Raw genomic sequence first — 22,743 nt, 5'->3', positions numbered from 1 at the left:
GGAGTTTTTGCAATTTCCGTAATTTCCCGTTTCCGTATTTTTAGGAAATTTGTATGGGGGAGAAATTTTTTTACAATTAGATCTATTTTCCTAAAATTACCATTAAAAAGTACGGGAACACAATGAAAAATAGCATTGTAAGAAAGTTATTTAATATTTTTCACGTTGTTTACAAATTTTGATACTAAAATTTGTTGTTTCAGCAATTCGCACATCTACCTTGTTTATTGTGATACGTGAAAAGTGTTGCAACTTTTGGTACTTGTTTAGGCAAAAGCAAGGTTGTATATCATGTGTACTGTGATTTCGATGTTGATTTCGCTGAAATCACGAAATGAGATGATTTCATTTTTGTATGCGAAATCATGATAAATTTTGCATGATTCCGCGCGAAATCACGAAACGCCTTCGAAATCACGAAAAGACGCCGAATGTAAACCAAACATAAGGTTAAGCACTTAGATTTTATGGCTCAAAAATGTTCAGGCGTTATTGTAAAGTAATAAAATGAATAGTATGCTTTTTAAATTCATCCAAAATTAAAAAAGTCATGATTTTTATTGAAATTTTAATGGTTGAAATTTTAGGTATTCTCAATGTGACAGATAAAAGAAGACCTCTGGAAATCTTGTGCAAGCAACAGAAGACATTTTATGAACAAAAGAAGACTTCTTGCGGTCCCCTATTGAAAACTGAGGTCTTCTATGGACAACAGAAAACCTTGTGAAATCTTCTATAGAATACAAACGAATTTTTGGTGTCTTCTATAGTCAAAAGAAGGCCTCTTGGGGTCTTCTTGAGATTAAAAAAGAACTCTTGAAGTCTTATCATGGTAGAATGATAAAAGGTAGTCGCATCTGTCAATTTTGGGTAAATACAACCCTGTATGTCTGTACGGGAGCGTGTCAAATACAGAACAACAATAATACGGCATGACATTTCATAACAAAAACAAAACAAGTTTGATTATTTTTTGAAATGCATAGATATTTTCTGTGAACAATCAAATCAATTCATTTTTTCATTTTTGTTGCCTAATCTTTCAGTCGATTAATCAACATTTCTAACCAAAGAAAACCTCTAAATATTTCCGCGGACACCGATGTAATAGGGTGAAGGGACATAAAATGATAGATGATGATGATTCTTTGTGGCTCAGAATAATTTGCTTGTTGGCAAAAGCTACCATTGGTCCGGAAATCAAACTAGGGAAGAAATCGAAAACTTCACGGTAACCAATATGATGCGCTTAAGGGCTGTTTACACCATCTATCAATGTCATATGAGCTGTCATTTCTTTCACCCATTCGACATTCTCTATGTTTGTCAAAATTGACGTCATCCATACAACTTTCAATTTGTGCGTTCATACCTACAAGTGTTATTTTCGTATGACATAACCTATAAATACAAAAACAGCTGTTTTTTTCATTGTTTACATTTATTGTTGAGTTGCAAATTTGCGCAAATTTTAATTTTGGTTAAAGGAAAATGAATATCTAGCATGTTTGTTGTGGTAGAATAGGTTTTTGGGGTTATAGAGGCATTTATGTTTTTGCCACAAAGCAATCATTTCCAAGACAGCTTCTTTCGACCAATCGACCTGAAAATTACATTATAAACACTCTTTGTTTAAAATAAATATTTAAATATTTAAATATTTAAATATAAATAACTTTCCATTTTCTTTTTTAAAAGATTTTGTTTTTCTTTTTTTTTTTTTGAGAATGCCAGAAAACAGCTGATAAATTTATGTTTACGTACAAGAATGCCGTATCAAATAGAGCGCTCCCTAAATGAAAAATTTACATATGAGTTGCCAAATCATTTTGATAGATGAAAATTTTCATAGTGGTCACACTATGTGTACAACATTCGCAGGTAGAAAATTTGACATCTCACACGACATTGATAGATGGTGTAAACAACCCTTTAGGATTAAAATTTTCCAACGAGGCCACGATAGACGATAAGCAGCGAAATAAGCAGAATCACAGATGAATTTCATTTCTGAATATAAACCACCATATCAAGTGCCAACTACTCAATCGCTCAACAACAAAATATGCCGCAACAACGACTGCAGAGGCAATAACAAGCTTTGAAGGTTGTATGGTTTCCGAAGTCCTTACCATCACCTCACCGTCAACGTTTATTGTCTTGTGGAGGATACACAAATTCTCACCACGCCTTTGGAAAGATACAAAAATCTTATTTTTAGTTGTTTTGTTTTAATTTTATTAATTAATAAAAATGTTTCAAAACATAAAGCCACTTTCTTTGTTTTGCGAAATCAGTTCATCCAGTCCTTTCAAAAATTATTCTTTGTGTAAGCAGAATCACGTAAGTCCTTGATTAGAACAACAGAAAAACCGTAAACCGTACGGAACTGCTCTTTATTGATTTTACACTAACCGCACCATTTAATCGACACGGATTAATGGTTCGCGACGAAAGACAGTTATAAGCTTCTTGTAGTAAAACAGTTTAACGTTTTCCCGAAAGTTCCTTCATGCATACCCCGACTAATGTTTACAGCTCCATCAACATCACGGAGGATAATCTGCATAATTGTCAGTCATTTATTGATATATTATTTGTTCCTTTCGCTTTTTGAGAACCAGGAAGAAAGGAAATTCAAAAATATTGTTAAAATTTTTATGTTAAATTGACATTTTTGAATAAATACATTTGCATGTATACACATACAGAAACATTGCGTGTCAAATTCAATTTGACAATGAACGTACTTCAAAATAAATATTTTGAAAAAAATTTTAATCAGCTGTTAGCACGGGGTTACCTTTTATAATTCTACCATGAGTCTTATAAAAGTAACAAAATAACTCTTGAGGTCTTCTATGCACAAACGAAGACCTTATAAGGTATTCTACAAACAACACAGCTCCTCCTGAGGTCTTCTATAAACGACAGTAGGCCTCTTGGAATATTCTATAGACAACAAATTTTCTATGTACAACAGAACTCCTCGGAAGACAGCAGAAGACCTCCTCTTGAAGTGGGTTAACCGTACTATTATATGGATCTTGATCTATGAACGCAAAATTTCATTGGCATTTCTTTAATGAAATTATATTATGCTTGGTTAACATTCACTCGATTTCAACTGTCAATTCCTTTGCGCATGGTAGAATAAAGTAAAGGTAGGCCACAGCTCACAGCTGATTACAATTTTTTTCTTTTTATGGCCTAATCTGTCAAAAGCAGGGTTGACATTTTGTACTGTTTTTGTCATTATGCAATCATAAAGGTAGATGTATCGCTGAATTGTTCCACCTAAAAACTTCTGCTGTAAGTCCCAAATTACATTAGGCGAGTTTACTTGCGGCAATTGTCAGTTTGTTGGTGAGAGAGGGTGTTGAGAGGCAAAGGGTTACCATATGCCTCACCTCTCTCTCCATCAAACTCACAATTGCCGCAAGTAAACTCGCCTAATGTAAATTGGGACTAACACTATATCTTAAAATTGAAAACAAGGACAAAAAATGTGTATTCGCGTGGCAACATAAAATTGTTGATTTTTTTTTAGCAAAACTTACGAATGTAAGTTTTATCAAATATTGATATTAATTTAAATTTGTTCCAAAAGTACGGGAATGTAAAAATTAAAATTTTTGTAAAAATTCTGCTGACATTTATCTGCAAATTGGATGCCAGCAATCACGATGTCAGATTAGCCAAACTTGTCAAGTAGAAAATAAGTGAATGACATTTTTTCACTGTCATAAGTTTGGGAAGAACTTTTGCTATTTTTGGAACACTTTACCAACAAGAATATTCTGGAGCCTAGCTAAAGAAATGTTTTTACACTATATGTCACTTTTAACATATAAAAAGTGAAGCTCTAAGTTCCATATGTTTTTGTAATATGGGATAGCTATGCAGGTACATCTACCATTATTATTGTACCATGCCATTTGACGTTCTAAGCCATGGCTGCAGGGTGGCATTTCTCAGTGATTTTCATACCTGGCCTACCTCTCCTTTATTGTACCATGCCTTTGCGTATACGTCAAATGTAAACTCATCCGAAATCCATTGGATTTCATTTGACGTTTAAGCAATGGAATTGACATTTGAAATCGAGTGGATTTCGTAAATGTAAACTTACTATTGGTAAGAACGTTGACTTATAAGCTCTGTTCCTTTACGTGCAAGAATCTTCAATTTTTACCACTTTTTACTCGAGAAGCGTTCCTTTACTTCAGACACAATACAATTCATATGGGAGCAGTTTACAACTTTTACCACTTTTGTCGGTTTTACCATTTTCAAAAGGCCAATAGTGTGGTAAATGGTGTGGTAAAACTTGAAGATTCTTGCACGTAAAGGAACAGGGCTAAAATCTGAAATTTTTCTTTAAATTTTAAGTTTTTTCTAAGTAGCCGGCCTTTGGCCCGGGATTTAAGGGCCTGTTTCACTATGTCGAAAGAAAAAGATTGCGAACGAAATACGCCTAAACTTTGCTTTTCAAGGTAATATTGACTATGTTTTTGCTTCGAAACAACTACAAAATTTGAAAATCATACACGAGTTAAGTGGTTTTTCTTTCGTTTTCATTTTCGTTCGACATAGTGAAACAGGCTGTAAGACTTTATCCTATGGACAGGAGCCAAATTAGGGCACGGAAACAACATTTTTTAATTTAAAATTTTTTCTTACTTAACAACGGAATTTTCGGAACTTCAGTCGCATATCTCGTGAAGTATGGACTTCCCCCAAACAAACTTTACATTTTTGTAATCAGAACGTAAAGATCTACCTTTGGTAAACATTTCAGATTTTTCCGCCAGCTGGTAGAGTATTCAAGTTATGCTCAAAATTGTACGTGAAAACAATCTTTGTCGTTTTTAACTAGGCGTTTACACCAGACAGTCTGTCTTCAAATACAACTCTGATTGACTAACACATATGCTCTGTTCCAGAACCTGCAAGAAGCTACTATTTTTTACTACGATAACATTTTTCCCTTTACGTTATCGGAAAAAATAGTAAAAATTAGTAGATTCTTGGAGTTCTGGAACAAACCAATGCATTCATTTGTCGGTTGTCTTCCAACTGTCCATCACTTTTTCACAGACAGTCGGCTTAACAAATTTTTGACATTTTTGTGAAAAAGAAGTGAGATGATAATTAAAATGTGCTGAAAACAAAAGAATATGTACAAAAACAAAATGTGCGAACGGAAAACAAAACGGAATCGATGATTTTAATTCATAATTTTACAACTGTTTTTGCAGTTGTCTGGACGCCTACGTCACACAGGCAAGTTTTGGGTTTTTGACAATCAATACATGAACTCAACTGTCCTGTCATGTGTAAACGCAGGGTTAATTAGTCAGTCCTAAAATCGCATTATATAAACTTTGCATAAGTTCAAAAATATCAACGTTTCGTATTTCATTCCCACTCGTTTCACAATTTATCGATAACATTCAATAGTGCAAAAATATATATCGATTATTTACCCAATCGTTTTTAGATCCCTATTCGCCGAACGCAAAAGCCGACTTCGTTCTGTGATTGTAGCACGTTGGTTGCAGATTGCTTGCGTGTGTGTTTCGATTGGACAAAGAGATAGTGCGACGACATTTTGCGAAAATAATGGCCTCCTCCTGTTTGAGTCAAGAAAAATTCTGGGATAAAACCCGTTTTGCCAATGCAGAACGTCAGTACTACGAGATCCTGAACAAGGGATCATGTTCTGCTGCGTCCAATGTAAGTCCACAAACGAATATCTTGGTTTCGGAAATTGCCAAAGCCAGAGAACAAATTAAAATCTCATTGGAAAAGATGGGTGGCATTTCCGATGCTGGTTCGTGTCAAATTCAATCGGACATTTTGAATCGTTTGGCTCAAGTCGAAGAAGAGAATGCCAAATTGAAGAGTTTGGTTGCCAGCTTGAATGACTTGTGCTTGGACTCACAGAAACGAATTAAGGCTTTGGAGGCAACATTATGCAACAAGTCAAGCAGTGCTGCACCAAGCAAGCCGGCTGCCGCTGCTGAGGAATCTAAGAAGTCGGATGATGATGATGGTGTTGATTTGTTTGCCTCAGACAGTGAAGAAGAATCCGAGGAAGCTGCACGCATCAGAGAAGAACGTTTGGCTGCCTACGCCAAAAAGAAGGAGAAGAAACCTGCCCTTATTGCCAAATCCAGCTTGGTTTTGGATGTCAAACCCTGGGATGATGAGACTGATCTCGGTGTAATGGAAACCGAAATTAGAAAGATCACCACTGATGGCCTATTGTGGGGTGCTTCTAAGTTGGTACCAGTTGCCTTTGGCATTAAGAAATTGAGTATTAGCTGTGTTGTTGAAGACGATAAAGTTTCCATTGACTGGCTCACCGAGGAAATAGAGAAACTTGAAGATTTCGTACAGAGCGTCGATATTGCTGCTTTCAATAAAATCTAAGATGCTCAAAACACTAACAACAACATTTAATGCTAATACCCCTACTTTTTTCTAAAGATATTTATAATTTTTGGTTTTTGATATTGAACAGTTATAATATACTACTAAAAAGGAACACGCGAAACGTGAAACGAAAGTTAAAAGTACGAATAATTCGAATTTTTACATTAAAAAATTACGTGTGTGTATTTTGTTTTTGGGGGAATTTCAAATTAAGGTCTGCTTATAATAAATTGAAGGGTTCTATCTAATCTTATCTGAAGAAAATCTTTGTCTTTTGCTTTTAAGAGTTGTTCTTAAGTTCAAATACATACCATGTGATTTTATGTAGATTTAAATTTTCAAGTCTATTCATATTCCCAATTTACATTAGGCGAGTTTACTTGCGGCAATTGTCAGTTTTTTGAAGAGAGAGGTGAGGCATATGGTAACCCTTTGCCTCTCAACACCCTCTCTCACCGACAAACTGACAATTGCCGCAAGTAAACTCGCCTAATGTAAATTGGGACTTATTAAGGTTAAAACAAAGACATAAAGTAATAAAGACCTGACAAAATGCATGCAACAAAAAAATGTTTACGAAACTATGTATAGAAACATTACCCTTAACAGGTTGCAGTTAATTCAAAATCGCAACCAAGGAGGAACATTTCATGTAATGGTATCAGAAACGAAATTTATATATTCAAGGATCTATTCAAAAATAATTCCATGTCAATTGGATCGGTAAATTCGGTTAAATACGTAAAAATGTATAAAAGAAAAAAATGTTATATCACCATATCGTAACATAACATTATGTTAAATTCAAAAGCCATTCACTGAAGAATGATAGCAAAAGAAAGTCTTATCTTGTTGTATTTATGTCTTTGGTTAAAATAAGCTTTGGCTATTGGTCTGTTTCAGTCATGGCACAATTACCCAGGTAGTGGCATCGTAAAATTTTGAATATGTCCCAATTTACATTAGGCGAGTTTACTTGCGGCAATTGTCAGTTTGATGGAGAGAGAGGTGAGGCATATGGTAACCCTTTGCCTCTCAGCCCCCTCTCTCACCTACAAACTGACAATTGCCGCAAGTAAACTCGCCTAATGTAAATTGGGACTATGTTATGTCAAAACTTTCTTTATGTTGTTGGGGAAATTACAACAAAAATATTTTTTTATAAAGGGATTTGACTTTTCATATTCGATCAGCTGGTGTGATACCACTACCTGGTAGTTCTGCCATGGTTTCAGTACTGCAAGAATCTACTTCTTTTTACTTGGTCTGTTCCAGTACTGCAAGAATCTACTAATTTTTACTATTTTTTTCGATAACATAAAGGAAAATATGTTATCGTAGTAAAAAGTAGTAGCTTCTTGCAGGTTCTGGAACAGAGCAACTATTTTTTTCGATAACATAAAGGAAAAAATGTTATCGTAGTAAAAAGTAGAAGCTTCTTGCAGGTTCTGGAACAGAGCATATATGTATGTATGTCGAATACAGCTCAACAATAACCTAAGTCAGTTCTGAATGCCTTGCATTTTGATTCAAATTTATTCTATTTTAGAGGAATTTCAAAATGTATTTATGGGGGTTATCATGAATGAAATTTCCCCGTGAGTTTTGTTTTTCCGCCGTTGCAAGTTAAGGGAGAAAGTGAAAAATTCACGGGGAATTGCCGTTCATGATAACCCCCTATGTTTTTCCAGTACCAGCAAGAAGCTACTAATTTTTACTACGATAACAATTGCTCTGTTCCAGAACTACAAGAATCTACTAATTTTTACTATTTTTTCCGATAACATAAAGGAAAAAATGTTATCGTAGTAAAAAATAGTAGCTTCTTGCAGGTTCTGGAACAGAGCAAATTTTTCCATTATGTTATCGGAAAAAATAGTAGAATTTAGTAGATTCTTGCAGTTCTCGAACAGACCATAAAGACCAGAACAGAATCAATCGTCGCTTGTTTTGCTTGCTTCATAAATGTCAAATTATAAAGGAATGCCAGAGCCTCCTAGACCGTATTTAGACATTCAAACTGGAAACAAATTTTTTCTTCTCAATTTCTTTTAAAATTTCCTTGTTGTTTAGACACGGAAATCATGTTTGTGTCAATTTTATAATTTTTCTTATTCTCCTTCACACTCATTTTCTTATTGCGCCGTTCAAAAACAAAGCCAAGGCAAAATTGTAATAAAAAGTAAAAAATGAACGTGAGTTATAAACAATTAATTATTTAAGGAACCCTTGCATTTTAATTTTGATATTTCAACTTATTTCGAATTGTTTTTGCTTAAAAATAGTTTTTCCTCCAAAAGGTTTTTTTTTTTTTCAATTGTCTTCGCTGTTGTTTGTTTCTCGACAGAGAAAATAAAATGAAACAAAATGCAAAAACAAATCTGCAGCCAACTTCAGGTTGTATACGAAGAAAAACGAAACAAAACATAAACTCAATTTTCTTTCCCGTCAACTTTCCCTGTATAAACACGGACCATGGCACAATCATACAGGTACCCGCATCAGCCCAGCTGATGTACTGTGAGCTGTCAAAAAAGTTGTTGTAATTGAAACACACAAAATTAAAAAAACAAAAATTTAAAAGAAAAACTGTGAATTTTTGAAGGATTTTTGTTATAATGTGTTTATTAATAACTGCCAAACAAAATTTTGTTTAAAAAATGTGTGAATCGCATTATTTTTGGAAAACATTTTTGACATTTCACAGTACTGAACTCGTTTTTGTTGTAGTTGTTTGCTGATGCATCTACCTGGTAATTGTACCATGACACGGACTTATAGCCCGTTTCCACGGTACGTCGTTCGTTCTCTATTCGTTGTTCGACCCATAATTACGATTAAATTACTTATATCCCCACACAAAATTCTATGGACGAACGACGATTTTTCTACCTTGTTCGATTAGAAATACTCTCTGAACGACGAATAAGTATGTCCCATCCCTAACAAATGAGAGAATTTATCGAAAAAAATAATTATGACATGTCTAAATTCAAAATTGAAAAATTTGTTGAAAACACAAACATTTTTAGAAAAAAGGAAATAGATGAATGAATATTAATGAACTAAACATTTAATACAGATGCAGAAGGAAGATGGTTGTGATTCCTTCTTAATTCCACACACATTGCTTGTCCATAGTTCAAAATCGCGTAAAAAATCAGATAAAAAGGAAACAAATGTTTGAAAGGAAACAAATTGTTTTGACTTGTCTCTCTCTCTCTCTCTTTAATTTTGAAAATAGAAACATATAAAAATATATTGAAAATACAAAATTATTCAGAATTTATGGAAAAAATGAATGAAATGTGTGTAGTTAAATATAGAAGATACATTTGAAGGAAAGTCTATTGCTTTTCCTATTCATTTAATGTATATTTTATGTGTTTTCGGTTCAAATTTTCGTGAAAACAAGGAAACAAAAATGAGGGAAATTTTGTTTATGTTTCTGTTAATTACGAATGGTGTCGTGGAAACGGGTTAATTCGTGTACGTCGTTCGACAGGCGAACAACGTAATTGAAACGCTCGTGTGAACATGACATTAAAAAGTACTTTATTTAATCAAAGACATAAATACAACAAGATAAGACATTTTTTTTGCTATCATTCTTCAGTGAATGGCTTTTGAATTTAACATAATGTTATATCACGATATGGTGATATAACATTTTTTTCTTTTATACATTTTTACGTATTTAACCGAATTTACCTATTTAATTGACATAGAATTATTCTTGAATAGATCCTTGAATTCATAAATTTCGTTTCTGATACCATTACATGAAATGTTCCTCCTTGGTTGCGATTTTGAATTAACTGCAAACTGTTAAGCGTAATGTTTCTATACAAAGTTTCGTAAACATTTTTTTGTTGCTTGCATTTTGTCTAGTCTTATGCCAAGTTTACACTTGCGCTCCAAAATCCACTGGATTTCACGAAATCCTGAAATACACCCCGGTGTTTACACTTATTTTTTTGTTGATTTCAAACATATCACAATGATCAAGGTAGATGCATATGGGCAGCTGATCGAACATGAATTTTCAACAGAAGTTGTTGTAAATTGAATAAATAATCAAAAACTATACGACAATATAGAACTTTACAACTTTATTTGGAAAATTATCTATATATCGTATTAATTGTGTATAGTACTAACAAATGAAAAAATTAAACATGATTTTATCGTTGAGGCATCGTTGCACAATATTAGTACTTGCAATAGTTTTCCCGTTTAGTGTTAAAAATGCGTTCCCGTACTCCGAAATCTAGCAAGACTTGCACTTCTCTTTAAACAAAAATAGCGCCGAATAACACCCTCTTCTCCTGTTTTCTGCCATACAATTTTTGCTTAGTAGAAACTAGCAGCATGCATGTTCATTGGCATCTAATATGATAGCTGATACGTTTATTTTGACATTTATGCTGGAGTTTTTGTAATTTCCATTATTTTTCCGTTCCCGTATTTTTTAAGAAATTTGTATGGGGAAGCAATTTTTGACAATTCGCTCTTTTTTCTAACATTACCATTAAAAAAGTACGGAAACACAATGAAAAATAGCATTGCAACAAAGTAATTTAATATTTTTTCACATTATTTACAAATTTTGATACTAAAATTTTTTGTTGCATCAATTGACCATCTACCTTGTTTATTGTGATACGTGAAAAGTGTTGCAACTTTTGGTACTTTTTCCGGCAATAACAGGGTTGTATATCATGTGTACTATGATTTCGCTGAAATCACGAAATGAGATGATTTCAGTTTTGTATGCGAAATCATGATAATTTTTGCGTGATTCCGCGCGAAATCACGAAACGCCTTCGAAATCACGAAAAGACGCCGAATGTAAACCAAACATTAGTTGTATTTATGTCTTTGATTTAATTTATGTCTGACATCGGCGTCGTACGTTGACATTTAGCGGTAGAGGAAGGTTATTGGTTATTGTCGATAACCGATAACCAAAAAACTAGATATGACATTTTCAAACGACGCTCAACGTATTTGTAATTGTTTGGCGGCATTTGTCGAAGAGTAAACACAGGAAATTTTGTTAATTTTTGCAGTTTTAATCAATTATTTAAAGAACGAAAATTGTTTGGCGGCATTTGTCGAAGAGTAAACGCAGGAAATTTTGTTAATTTTTGCAGTTTTAATCAATTATTTAAAGGACAAAAATGCAAAAGCACGGTAAAAAGCCTCCAAATCGTCATGATTTACCTAATTTACTAGAAAAAGTGCCAGACGAACACAAGGATTATGTCAAGGATATTTGCCTGAAAATGTTGCAACATCAAGCATATGGACAGCCGTGAGTTACAAAAAGAATCCTTTGGAACACTTTCCATTACATTTTGTGATTATCCTTTTAGTTACGAATGGACTACACGAGATTTCGAAATGGGTGCACCCCTGGGAAGAGGTAAATTTGGTCGTGTCTATTTGGCACGTGAACGACACACACATTTCATGGTAGCCATGAAGGTTCTATTCAAGGCTGAGTTGCAAAAAGGCAATGTTCAGCGGCAGGTGTTGAGAGAAATTGAAATTCAATCGCGTCTCAAACATCCACATATTTTGCGTTTGCTCACATGGTTTCATGATGATTCAAGAATTTATTTGGCTTTGGAGCTGGCATCACAGGGTGAATTGTTTAAGATATTACGGCGTTCACCAAATTGTCGTTTCGATGAACCACGAGCTGCCAAGTATACATACCAAGTGGCAGATGCCCTGCACTATTGCCACTTGAATAATGTTATACATCGTGATTTGAAACCGGAAAATATTTTACTAACTGCGGCCGATGATGTTAAGTTGGCCGATTTTGGTTGGTCGGCACATACCATATCAAACAAGTAGGTTCTTTTTTGGGTTGATTACAAGAAAAAAATTAATAACAGTTGATATAATTTTTCAGACGCAAAACCCTTTGTGGCACATTGGATTACTTACCACCCGAAATGGTTGAGGGCCACACCTATGACGATTCTGTTGATCAATGGTGTCTGGGTATTTTATGTTATGAATTCTTGACTGGTGGTCCACCATTCGAATCAAGTGATACCGATATGACCTACGATAAAATTCGTCGTTTGGCCATACACTATCCACCGTATTTATCGGTGGGTGCCAAAGATGTTATAGCAAACTTGTTGCGAAAATCTGGTAGTTCCCGTATAACTTTGGTAGATGTCATGCAACATCCATGGGTAAAGAAATGTATGGAAAAGCGTAATAAACAATTGCTGGAAATGGAGAAGCAACAAGGATAATTAAAAGGCATTGCAACAATAACCAACATGCATTTCGTTAGCATGTAATTAGTTTAGTTTAAATTTTTTGTTCACATATTTTATCAATTCCAATATTCATGTATTGTAAGTGAAGGAAGTTTTGCAGTAGTCATGTTGATTTTCCTTCATGTATACTTGTGTGCATCCTCGGCCTTTTGTTGTGGATTGTCATCATCTTTGTTATATCTATAAGTATTCTTCTATGTTTTATTATTTTATTATTGGAAAAATAAATATCTTTATTCTAAACATTGCATTCTCCTTTTTCAAATCTACTTAGGGGTCGATTACGGATAGCAACCCAACTCCAGTTGCGTTGCCCACAGCAAATTTAGTAATAACATTTTCTATTTCCGCATTAAAAGTTATACTTTTTTACAATAAAAGTAATAGCTGAAGATTCAAAACACTGATATTGATTGAATTTGACAAACATTTCCGTCTCTTTAATCATTTTGATTGCATGATTTTCTCTTCTGGCAACGCAATTACAGTTGAGTTCCTATCCATAATCGACCCCTTAATTATCTATATATATAAAAATGGTGTAAAAAATGTATAGTAATTCATAAAATGAGAACGGCTAGGCCGATTTCTGTAAAATTTTTTGTCATTGATTCGTATTTTCGAGGAGAAGGTCTTTACGGAAGAAAATTTTGGAAAATCTCTCTGGAAAAGTCGGAAAATTGGAAAAATCGAAAATTGAGTGTTTGTATGAAATTTTATTCCTTAATAGCGAGACGAAGTTCGCCGGGTCCCCTAGTTTAATATATATTTCTATTACACTCATACCTCGATTTGCGTTAATGATTGAATAGAACCTTCATGGCTACCATGAAATGTGTGTGTCGTTCACGTGCCAAATAGACACGACCAAATTTACCTCTTCCCAGGGGTGCACCCATTTCGAAATCTCGTGTAGTCCATTAGTAACTAAAAGGATAATCACAAAATGTAATGGAAAGTGTTCCAATGGATTCTTTTTGTTACTCACGGCTGTCCATATGCTTGATGTTGCAACATTTTCAGGCAAATATCCTTGACATAATCCTTGTGTTCGTCTGGCACTTTTTCTAGTAAATTAGGTAAATCATGACGATTTGGAGGTTTTTACCGTGCTTTTGCATTTTCGTTCTTTAAATAATTGATTAAAACTGCAAATCAATAAACTAGGATTTTTTAAACAATATTTTTCAAAAAATTCACGTTTATTGAAAAATATTTTTTAAAAAATTCACGTTTATTGAAAAATATTTTTTAAAAAATTCACGTTTATTGAAAAATATTTTTTAAAAAATCCACGCTTATTGAAAATTATGTTTGTTTAAAAAAATCCACGTTTATTAAAATATATTTTTTTAAAAAATGCAAGTTTATTAAAAAATATTTTTTAAAAAAAATCCTAAAAATCTTAAAAATTCCACTTTATATTCACGATTATTGAAAAAATTTTGTTTGTTTATTGAAAAATATTTTTTTAAAAATCCACGTTAATTGAAAAATATTTTTTAAAAATCCACGTTAATTGAAAAATTTTTGTTTGTTTACTGAAAAATATTTTTTAAAAATCCACGTTTATTCAAAAATATTTTTTAAAAATCCACGTTTATTGAAAAATATTTTTTAAAAATCCACGTTAATTGAAAAATATTTTTTAAAAATCCACGTTTATTGAAAAATATTTTTTAAAAATCCACGTTAATTGAAAAATATTTTTTAAAAATCCACGTTAATTGAAAAATATTTTTTAAAAATCCACGTTAATTGAAAAATATTTTTTAAAAATCCACGTTAATTGAAAAATATTTTTTAAAAATCCACGTTAATTGAAAAATATTTTTTAAAAATCCACGTTAATTGAAAAATATTCTTTAAAAAATCCACGTTTATTGAAAAATATTTTTTAAAAAATCCACGTTTATTGAAAAATATTTTTTAAAAATCCACGTTAATTGAAAAATATTCTTTAAAAAATCCACGTTTATTGAAAAATATTTTTTAAAAAATCCACGATTATTGAAAAATATTTTTTAAAAAAATCCACGTTTATAGAAAAATCCACGATTATTGAAAAATAATTTTTAAAAAATCCACGTTTATTGAAAAATATTTTTTTTTAAACTTGGATTTTTGAAAAAATTTTTTTTTAAAAAAATTCACGTTTATTGAAAAATATTTTTTTTTAAAAAATCACGTTTATTGAAAAATAATTTTAAAAAAAATCCACGCTTATTGAAAAATATTTTTGTTTTAAAAAAATCCACGTTTATTAAAATATATTTTTTTAAAAAATATTTTTTTAAAAAAATCCTAAAAATCTTAAAAATTCTACTTTATATTCACGATTATTGAAAAAATTTTGTTTGTTTATTGAAAAATAGTTTTTAAAAATCCACGTTAATTGAAAAATTTTTGTTTGTTTATTGAAAAATGTTTTTTAAAAATCCACGTTAATTGAAAAATATTTTTTAAAAATCCACGTTAATTGAAAAATATTTTTTAAAAAAATCTATGTTTAATGAAAAATATTTTTTAAAAAATCCACATTTATTGAAAAATATTTTTTTAAAAAATCCAGGTTTATTGAAAAATATTTTTTTAAAAAATCCAGGTTTATTGAAAAATATTTTTTTTTAAATCTACGTTTATTGAAAAATATTTTTTAAAAATCCACGTTAATTGAAAAATATTTGTTTGTTTATTGAAAAATGTTTTTTAAAAATCCACGTTAATTGAAAAATATTTGTTAGTTTATTGAAAAATGTTTTTTAAAAATCCACGTTAATTGAAAAATATTTTTTAAAAAAATCTATGTTTAATGAAAAATATTTTTTAAAAAATCCACGTTTATTGAAAAATATTTTTTTAAAAAATCCAGGTTTATTGAAAAATATTTTTTTAAAAAATCCAGGTTTATTGAAAAATATTTTTTTAAAAAATCCAGGTTTATTGAAAAATATTTTTTTTTAAATCTACGTTTATTGAAAAATATTTTTTAAAAAATCCACGTTTATTGAAAAATATTTTTAAAAAAAAAATCCACGTTTATTGAAAAATATTTTTTAAAAAAATCCACGTTTATTGAAAAATCCACGTTTATTGAAAAATATTTTGTAAAAAATCCACGTTTATTGAAAAATATTTTGTAAAACAACCACGTTTATTGAAAAATATTTTTTAAAAAATCCACGTTTATTGAAAAAGCCACGTTTATTGAAAAATATTTTTTTAAAAAAATCCACGTTTATTGAAAAATAATTTTTTAAAAAAGTTCACGTTTATTTAAAAATATTTTTTTAAAAAAATCCACGTTTATTGAAAAATATTTTTTTAAAAAAATCCACGTTTATTGAAAAATATTTTTTAAAAAAAACAAGTTTATTAAAAAAAACCCACGTTTAAAAAAAAATATTTTGTGTTGTTGTTATTGTTGACCTGTTGTGTATTTATTTTTGGTTGGTTTATTTTGGCTTAAGGTCAATTGAAAAAATTATTTGTTTTATTTTCTTCTTTATTTTTATTTTCCAATATTTCGACTGTATTCTACAGTCATCTTCAGGGAATATTTGATGAGAAAAGCAACAGCTTTGTTACACCGACTGCGCTAAGTTTAGTCGGTGTAACAAAGCTGTTGCTTTTCTCAAAAAATATTCCCTGAAGATGACTGTAGAATACAGTCGAAATATTGGAAAATAAAAATAAAGAAGAAAATATAACAAACAAATATTTTTTTTTTCAATTGACGTTAAGCCAAAATAAACAAAAAAAATATTTTTTAACAAATCCACGTTTATTGAAAGAAATTTTAAAAGAATCCACGCTTATTGAAAAATATTTTTTAAAGATCCACGTTTATTGAAAAATATTTTTTAAAGATCCACGTTTATTGAAAAATATTTTTTAAAGATCCACGTTTATTGAAAAATATTTTTTAAAAAATCCAAGTTTATTGAATTTTTTTTTTTAAATCGACGTTTATTGAAAAATATTTTTTAAAAAAAAATAACGCGTATTGAAAAATATTTTTTAAAAAAAAATAACGCGTATTGAAAAATATTTTTTAAATACAATTAACGTGTAAAGAAAAATATTTGTTTCAAAAATCCACGTTTATTGAGAAATATTTTTTAACAAATCCACCTTTTTGAAAAATATTTTTTAAAAAATCCATTTTTTCAAAAAAAAATTTTTCTTAAAAAAAAACCACTTTTATTCACGATTATTGAAAAAATTTTGTTTGTATCTACGTTTATTGAAAAATATTTTCTAAAAAATCCTCGTTTATTGAAAAATATTTGTTTAAAAATCAACTTTTATTTAATAAATAATATAATCCGGTATGTGATGGAAAATGATTCGACTCATTTTGCCCTAAATCGAAATCGTATATCTCTAATTTTTGTGAATGTTTTAATGAAATTGAAAATGGATTTTAAAAATATTATTCAAAAAAGGGGCTTTTGCGAAGCAAAACTATTGTATATCATCAACGGCACTCCGATTATATACCATTTCGATTCTGCAAATCGAAATGTCTAAAATATCCACGAATATTGAATAAATATTGTGTGACCAGCTTATAGCTGTTGGGCTATTTATAACATTTACCCTCGTAATAGTGGTCAAAAGGACAATCTGGCTGACTGAAACGTCAGTTGTCAGGTCTGCGTCAATTCAGTAGTGCGATTCTCTAACACATTTTTTGAGTTACCGACAAAAATCGGTAAAATTAAAACGCAAAATTATAAATGAAAAGTTCAAATAAAAGTTGACAACACTCTTGCTATCGGTAGAACTTTACGACTACTAGCTTCGTTCCAGAACTTTTTTAATGGCAAAAATAGTAAAAGAGAAAACTGACAAATTTGCTCTCTGAACACATATTTGTTCAAAAAGTACAGGAACGGAAAATGTAGTAAAGTTAATAAAATACGTCAAGAATAAAAATGTCAAACGTCATATAGAAATAAATAAAAATAAATAGTACCGAATTGTGATTTTGAATTTATTTCCTTTTTATATCGAATGTTATGTACATCATCTGATGCATGTCTCTTATGTTCATTTAGAAATTATCGAAAGAGTGGAGGTCTAAATTTTTCACTAAAGGCGGGTGATAATCCTCAGCCATAGTTACAGTCAAAATCGCTTATAACGTCGTCGTTTATAACGACCATATCCAAAAGTCCCAAATCTCTGGGGCCCTTTATAGCCCTATCGCTTATAACGACATATCGGTTATAGCGACGAATTCCGTCGGTCCCTTGAGCGACGTTATAAGCGATTTCGACTGTATATCGAATCGCCCTTGGGACAACAACAAACATAAGAAATCATATTCTAATAAAAGCATCAATTCCCTCTAAACAATTTGGCGTAGACCCATATAAATTATATTGACTTTTACCATGAAAACAACAATAAAAATTATGTTAATTCCTCTAAAGATTTATTGAAATAGCAAGGAAATCAGGCAAAAGATTGAAGTTTAGGAACTCATTTGATCATTTATTTACCGTAGGCTTTTTAACTAGTCGGATTAAAAACCATCATCTGCAACATCTCAACGTTGCATTCAATTCAACATTCAAACCAACAGGATCAACTACATTATCCAGCTACATTCTTCGCCCTTGGCATAAACATCGATGGAACATCTTACCCATGCGGGCCACATAGTGTAGTGCTTGGATATGCCCTTGATTGGATTGAATTTAACATCTGTGTGTAATACGCCCACATACATATGTGGATATTTCGCCTGTGTAAAAACCTCATTTTTGTTGCTTCGACCTATGTTCAGTTCTCCAGAGAAATATCGACTGATCTATCCTTTCCATACTGTGATGTTAGTGTGAAAGCTAACAATTAGCCTTTGGAAGAAGACATTAGGCTTCTGTATACCAAGCAATTGTTCCAACGAGGATATTGTTGAACGTTTGAGGACAATATAAATCAAGTTCTTGTAGCGGACGTTCGCCGATAATCGCCGTACTTGAGGATATATTTGTATATTTTTTTTTACATATAAATGTGAAAATCCTTGGTCACAATTGCCGTAGTTGAACTGTAAGATTGAAATTATTTAATAATTATGAGCTTCGCGACATTTTGTTATTCTTTACCACGCATTTTTATAAAACGATTTAACGACTATTGCCGAAATATCTTAATTTTATGTTGGTTGACTGCTTTATTTCTATTTAATTTGTTTTTAATTTATTTTTTATTGATGTTTCTTTTTGACTTTTTATTTTTCGTTCTTTCAAAAAATGTCAAATATCGCCTTTGACCAATTTACTATTTTTTACACAGCCAAATTTGTGTAGTAGAAAATAGTTGAAGAGAAAGCCATTCCGAGCCATTTTTGTTTAAAGAGAACAGAACATTTTGCCAGTTTTTGTCGTACGGGAACGCATTTTATCAAAAAATTGTAAAAATAGTACTAAATAGTACTATTTTGCAGGTTCTGGAACACAGCTACTATTTATTCGTCGTTAAGTCCACATTTACATTAGGCAATTTTCCTTGCGGCAATTGTCTGTTTTTGGGTAAGAGAGGGCGTTGAGAGGCAAAGGGTTACCATATGCCTCACCTCTCTCTTCTTCAAACTGACAATTGCCGCAAGGAAAATTGCTTAATATATGTAAATATGGACTAACTTACCGACAAACATCGTTAATTACCGTAATTATAAGCATTTTAATTTTACTGACAATTGTCGGTAACTCAAAAAATGAGTTAGAGAATCGCACTACAGATCACCGAAGCTATCAAATGCACACCCAGACTTCATTGAACGTGATCGTGGATCTTCAACCTTTGGATATTCTGGAAGATTTCAACTGAAAGCACCCAGATGTGGGTGGTAAGAGGAAATCAAATACGTCTCGCGGACCAACACAGGAGCGGCTGAAACTAGACGGAAAACTGTAAACCCTTCAGAAGGAAACTACTGAAGTCAGTCTACCCTGAAAATCATACAATATGAACAACGAACAAAATACAGGACCCTCAGTCTCCAACGAGGGTGGTATTTTAACACATAAATTATTGTATGATCGCAAATATCCGGATAACGGATCTGCAAATTAAGAAACGAAGTGTCTTTCAACCATAGATTAGCTGTGTCTGGGGGGTTACTCTGTATTGCGATGCGTAAGAAAAATTGTACCGAATCAAGTAATTGGTACTCTCTAATGCGTTTTCGCATCTCCTTTCGCATCTAATTTTCGCAAATCTGGTATCACCGCACTCTGTAATACGAAAGCGTATGTCAAAATCGTGCGATAAGCGCAAATATCTTGCGTTAACAAAATATCAAACGCAAAGGAAACGAATTGTTTATTCTTTTAGGGAAATGTTGTTAAAATGTTGACATATAATAATTTAATAAATTATTATTAAAAAAAATCAAATTACAATTATTAATTATTTGCCGCATTGGAAAGTACTCTTCGTCGAGTCTCATATTTCATAGGTTTTAGTAATAATGGTGATACAAGTAAAAAAGTTAAGACCCATATCTCGGGAAGTATAGACTTGGCTCTTGAAAATTAAATATCGTTATAATCAGGGTACCAAGGGCTACCTATGGTAAAAATTTCAGACACATCCGAGAGGTGCTTCTAAACGACACTTGTTCCAAATTCTTTATTTGTCACCCAAAGTATTAGGCAATGCTTATTTTTCACTGTATTTTTTAAAAATCGTAAAAACCTTTTTTTATATTTAAATAGAATATTGTTTTGAGGACCAATAGCAAGAGATTTGCACAAGAAACCGTATAGCTTTTAAATAATTTGTTGCTATAAACGAACAATTAAAATGAAAATTTTCAAATGTTGGTTTTTGCAATACATTTGTTGTGTAAATGTACATAACCGCATCATTATTGAGACGAAAAAATTTGTTCTCCGTTCCTCCACCGAATCCATAACTATTTTTTTGTTATAAACGATTAAGAAGTTTTAAAAACGCACGTATCGAACAAACATTTTTTTAAAATGTTTTTATTTACAATTTTTTGACATTTCTTTTTCTCATTCTTCGTTATTGTTTACATTGTACATCCAGCGTTGCCATATTTTCGGTTTATTTTGCGAAAGCGTTTGCGTTTGTGATACAGAGTACCAAATTGTACTCTTAACGCATTCAACTTTCGCATCGCATTTGCTTTCGCATCGCAATACAGAGTAACCCCCCTGGTTACCCTAAAATTTTTAACAATTTGTACCAATTGTTGCTGGAAGTCGTCTGTTAACACAAAAAACCAGCAAAAGAGAGCGATTCGAGAGAGACATTTTGACAGTTCTTTCACTGAGAGCTTGCAAATTCTTGCTGGACAAATTTCTTCTAGCAAGCACTTGCAAGCTCTTCTTCTTCCTGAAACAATTAATCATATGTTTTTAATTTGTTGTTGATTTATGTTGTGAAAATTTAAAACCATTTTATTGTGGAAATACCATAGTCTAATTGTATTGTTTAATGGAAAACAAATTTGTAAAGTGGAAAAATACTTTTTTGTTTCATTTTCTTTTTTATTTTTAATAAAATACAACGTGTTTGCTTCCTTTATTGGCGGACAAATTGTCTGTTTTGGCAAGCCAGCTGATTGCTTGCTGGTTTTTGCTGGGAAGGTGTCTGTTTACTTTTTACAATTTTCTAGCAAAAGAGAACAAAAACCCCTTACTCTCTGAGAAAGTTCTTGCTGGAAAATTTTTGCTGGGAAAGTAACCAGACAGACTTATTAATTACACTGTGCAACAAAATGGAGCTCAAAGTCTGGGGGGTGGAAAATTCCTATTGGAAATGAAAGCCCTTGGTGAGTATATACAGAACCCCGAAGGACATATTCGCCGTGAGTCGAACTTTCGCGATATGGCGTGATAAATATTTTGCTGGAGACACTAAAAACCATCTGGAATCAGCGTTATATCATTGTTCGCTGTTCTTTAAGCTTATATTTAAGATGGCATGTCTTCAGTCAAATCGAATGAGGATTATTTTCGTAGAGCACTTCGATCTTCTAACTAGCTTCCTTCAATGTCCTTTTCGTCCTTTATTTTAAGAGCTGCTATAAAAGTACCACAAGATGACTTTTTCAGCTTCGAAATGTTCTGCACAAATGTCGGCCAGAAAATTTTAGGTACGGCTCTTATTGATAACAAATCGATTTTGTCGCGTTTTCGTGGTCGTTTTGTGCATTTACCCCTGTTTGTTCAGAAAAAAACTGTGTTTTGTGTTTTTGTATGTTCTGTAACGAATATACATACAAAAAACAAAATATAGTCTTTTTCTGAACAAAAACAGGGTAAATGCGCAAAAGGGCCACGAAAACGCTACAAAATCGATTTGTTGTCAATGAGAGCCGTACCTAAAATTTTCTGGCCGACATTTGTGCAGAACATTTCGAAGCTGAAAAACGTCATCTTGTGGTACTTTTATAGCGGCTCTTAAAATAAAGGACGAAAAGGACATTGAAGGAAACGAGTTAGAAGATCGAAGTGCTCTACGAAAATAATCCTCATTCGATTTGACTGAAGACATGTCATCTTAAATATAAGCTTAAAGAACAGCGAACAATGATATAACGCTGATTCCAGATGGTTTTTAGTGTCTCCAGCAAAATATTCATCACGCCATATCGCGAAAGTTCGACTCACGGCGAATATGTCCTTCGGGGTTCTGTATATACTCACCAAGGGCTTTCATCTCCAATAGGAATTTTATACCCCCAAAATTTCGGTTCACAGTGTTACTCAACCAAAAATATTCTTAAAAAGATCAACATCCTTGAAAAAATATTCTTAAAAATATACGCCCTTAAAAAAATATTGTGTAAAAATCGACGACCTTGGAGTTTTTTTAAAAATCCATGTCCTTAAAAATATTTTTAAAAAATGCACGTTTATTGAAAAGCATTCTTAATAAATTCACGTTATTGAAAAATATATATATATATATATTGAGAAGGCGCAGCGCAGATGGCTTTTGTAAC

General features: G+C 31.8%; 1 protein-coding gene and 1 pseudogene across 1 annotated transcript; both read left to right on the top strand.

Annotated features, from left to right (window-relative positions):
• Positions 1-5,519: 5,519 nt before the first annotated feature.
• LOC141395131 (elongation factor 1-delta pseudogene) lies at positions 5,520-6,705 on the top strand (annotated as a pseudogene).
• A 4,755-nt stretch (positions 6,706-11,460) lies between these two features.
• On the top strand, positions 11,461-12,992 carry aurB (aurora kinase B). The gene is made up of 3 exons (XM_073966273.1): positions 11,461-11,758; positions 11,820-12,305; positions 12,368-12,992. Exons 1-3 carry the CDS (start codon positions 11,625-11,627, stop codon positions 12,720-12,722), a joined length of 975 nt encoding a protein of 324 aa, XP_073822374.1. The 5' UTR covers positions 11,461-11,624; the 3' UTR covers positions 12,723-12,992.
• Positions 12,993-22,743: the final 9,751 nt, after the last annotated feature.

This window comes from Musca autumnalis, unplaced genomic scaffold, assembly GCF_047663935.1.
Source record: "Musca autumnalis isolate F117 unplaced genomic scaffold, ASM4766393v1 scaffold_2, whole genome shotgun sequence".
NCBI lineage: Eukaryota > Metazoa > Arthropoda > Insecta > Diptera > Muscidae > Musca > Musca autumnalis.
This window is presented reverse-complemented; position numbering and strand designations above follow the sequence as displayed.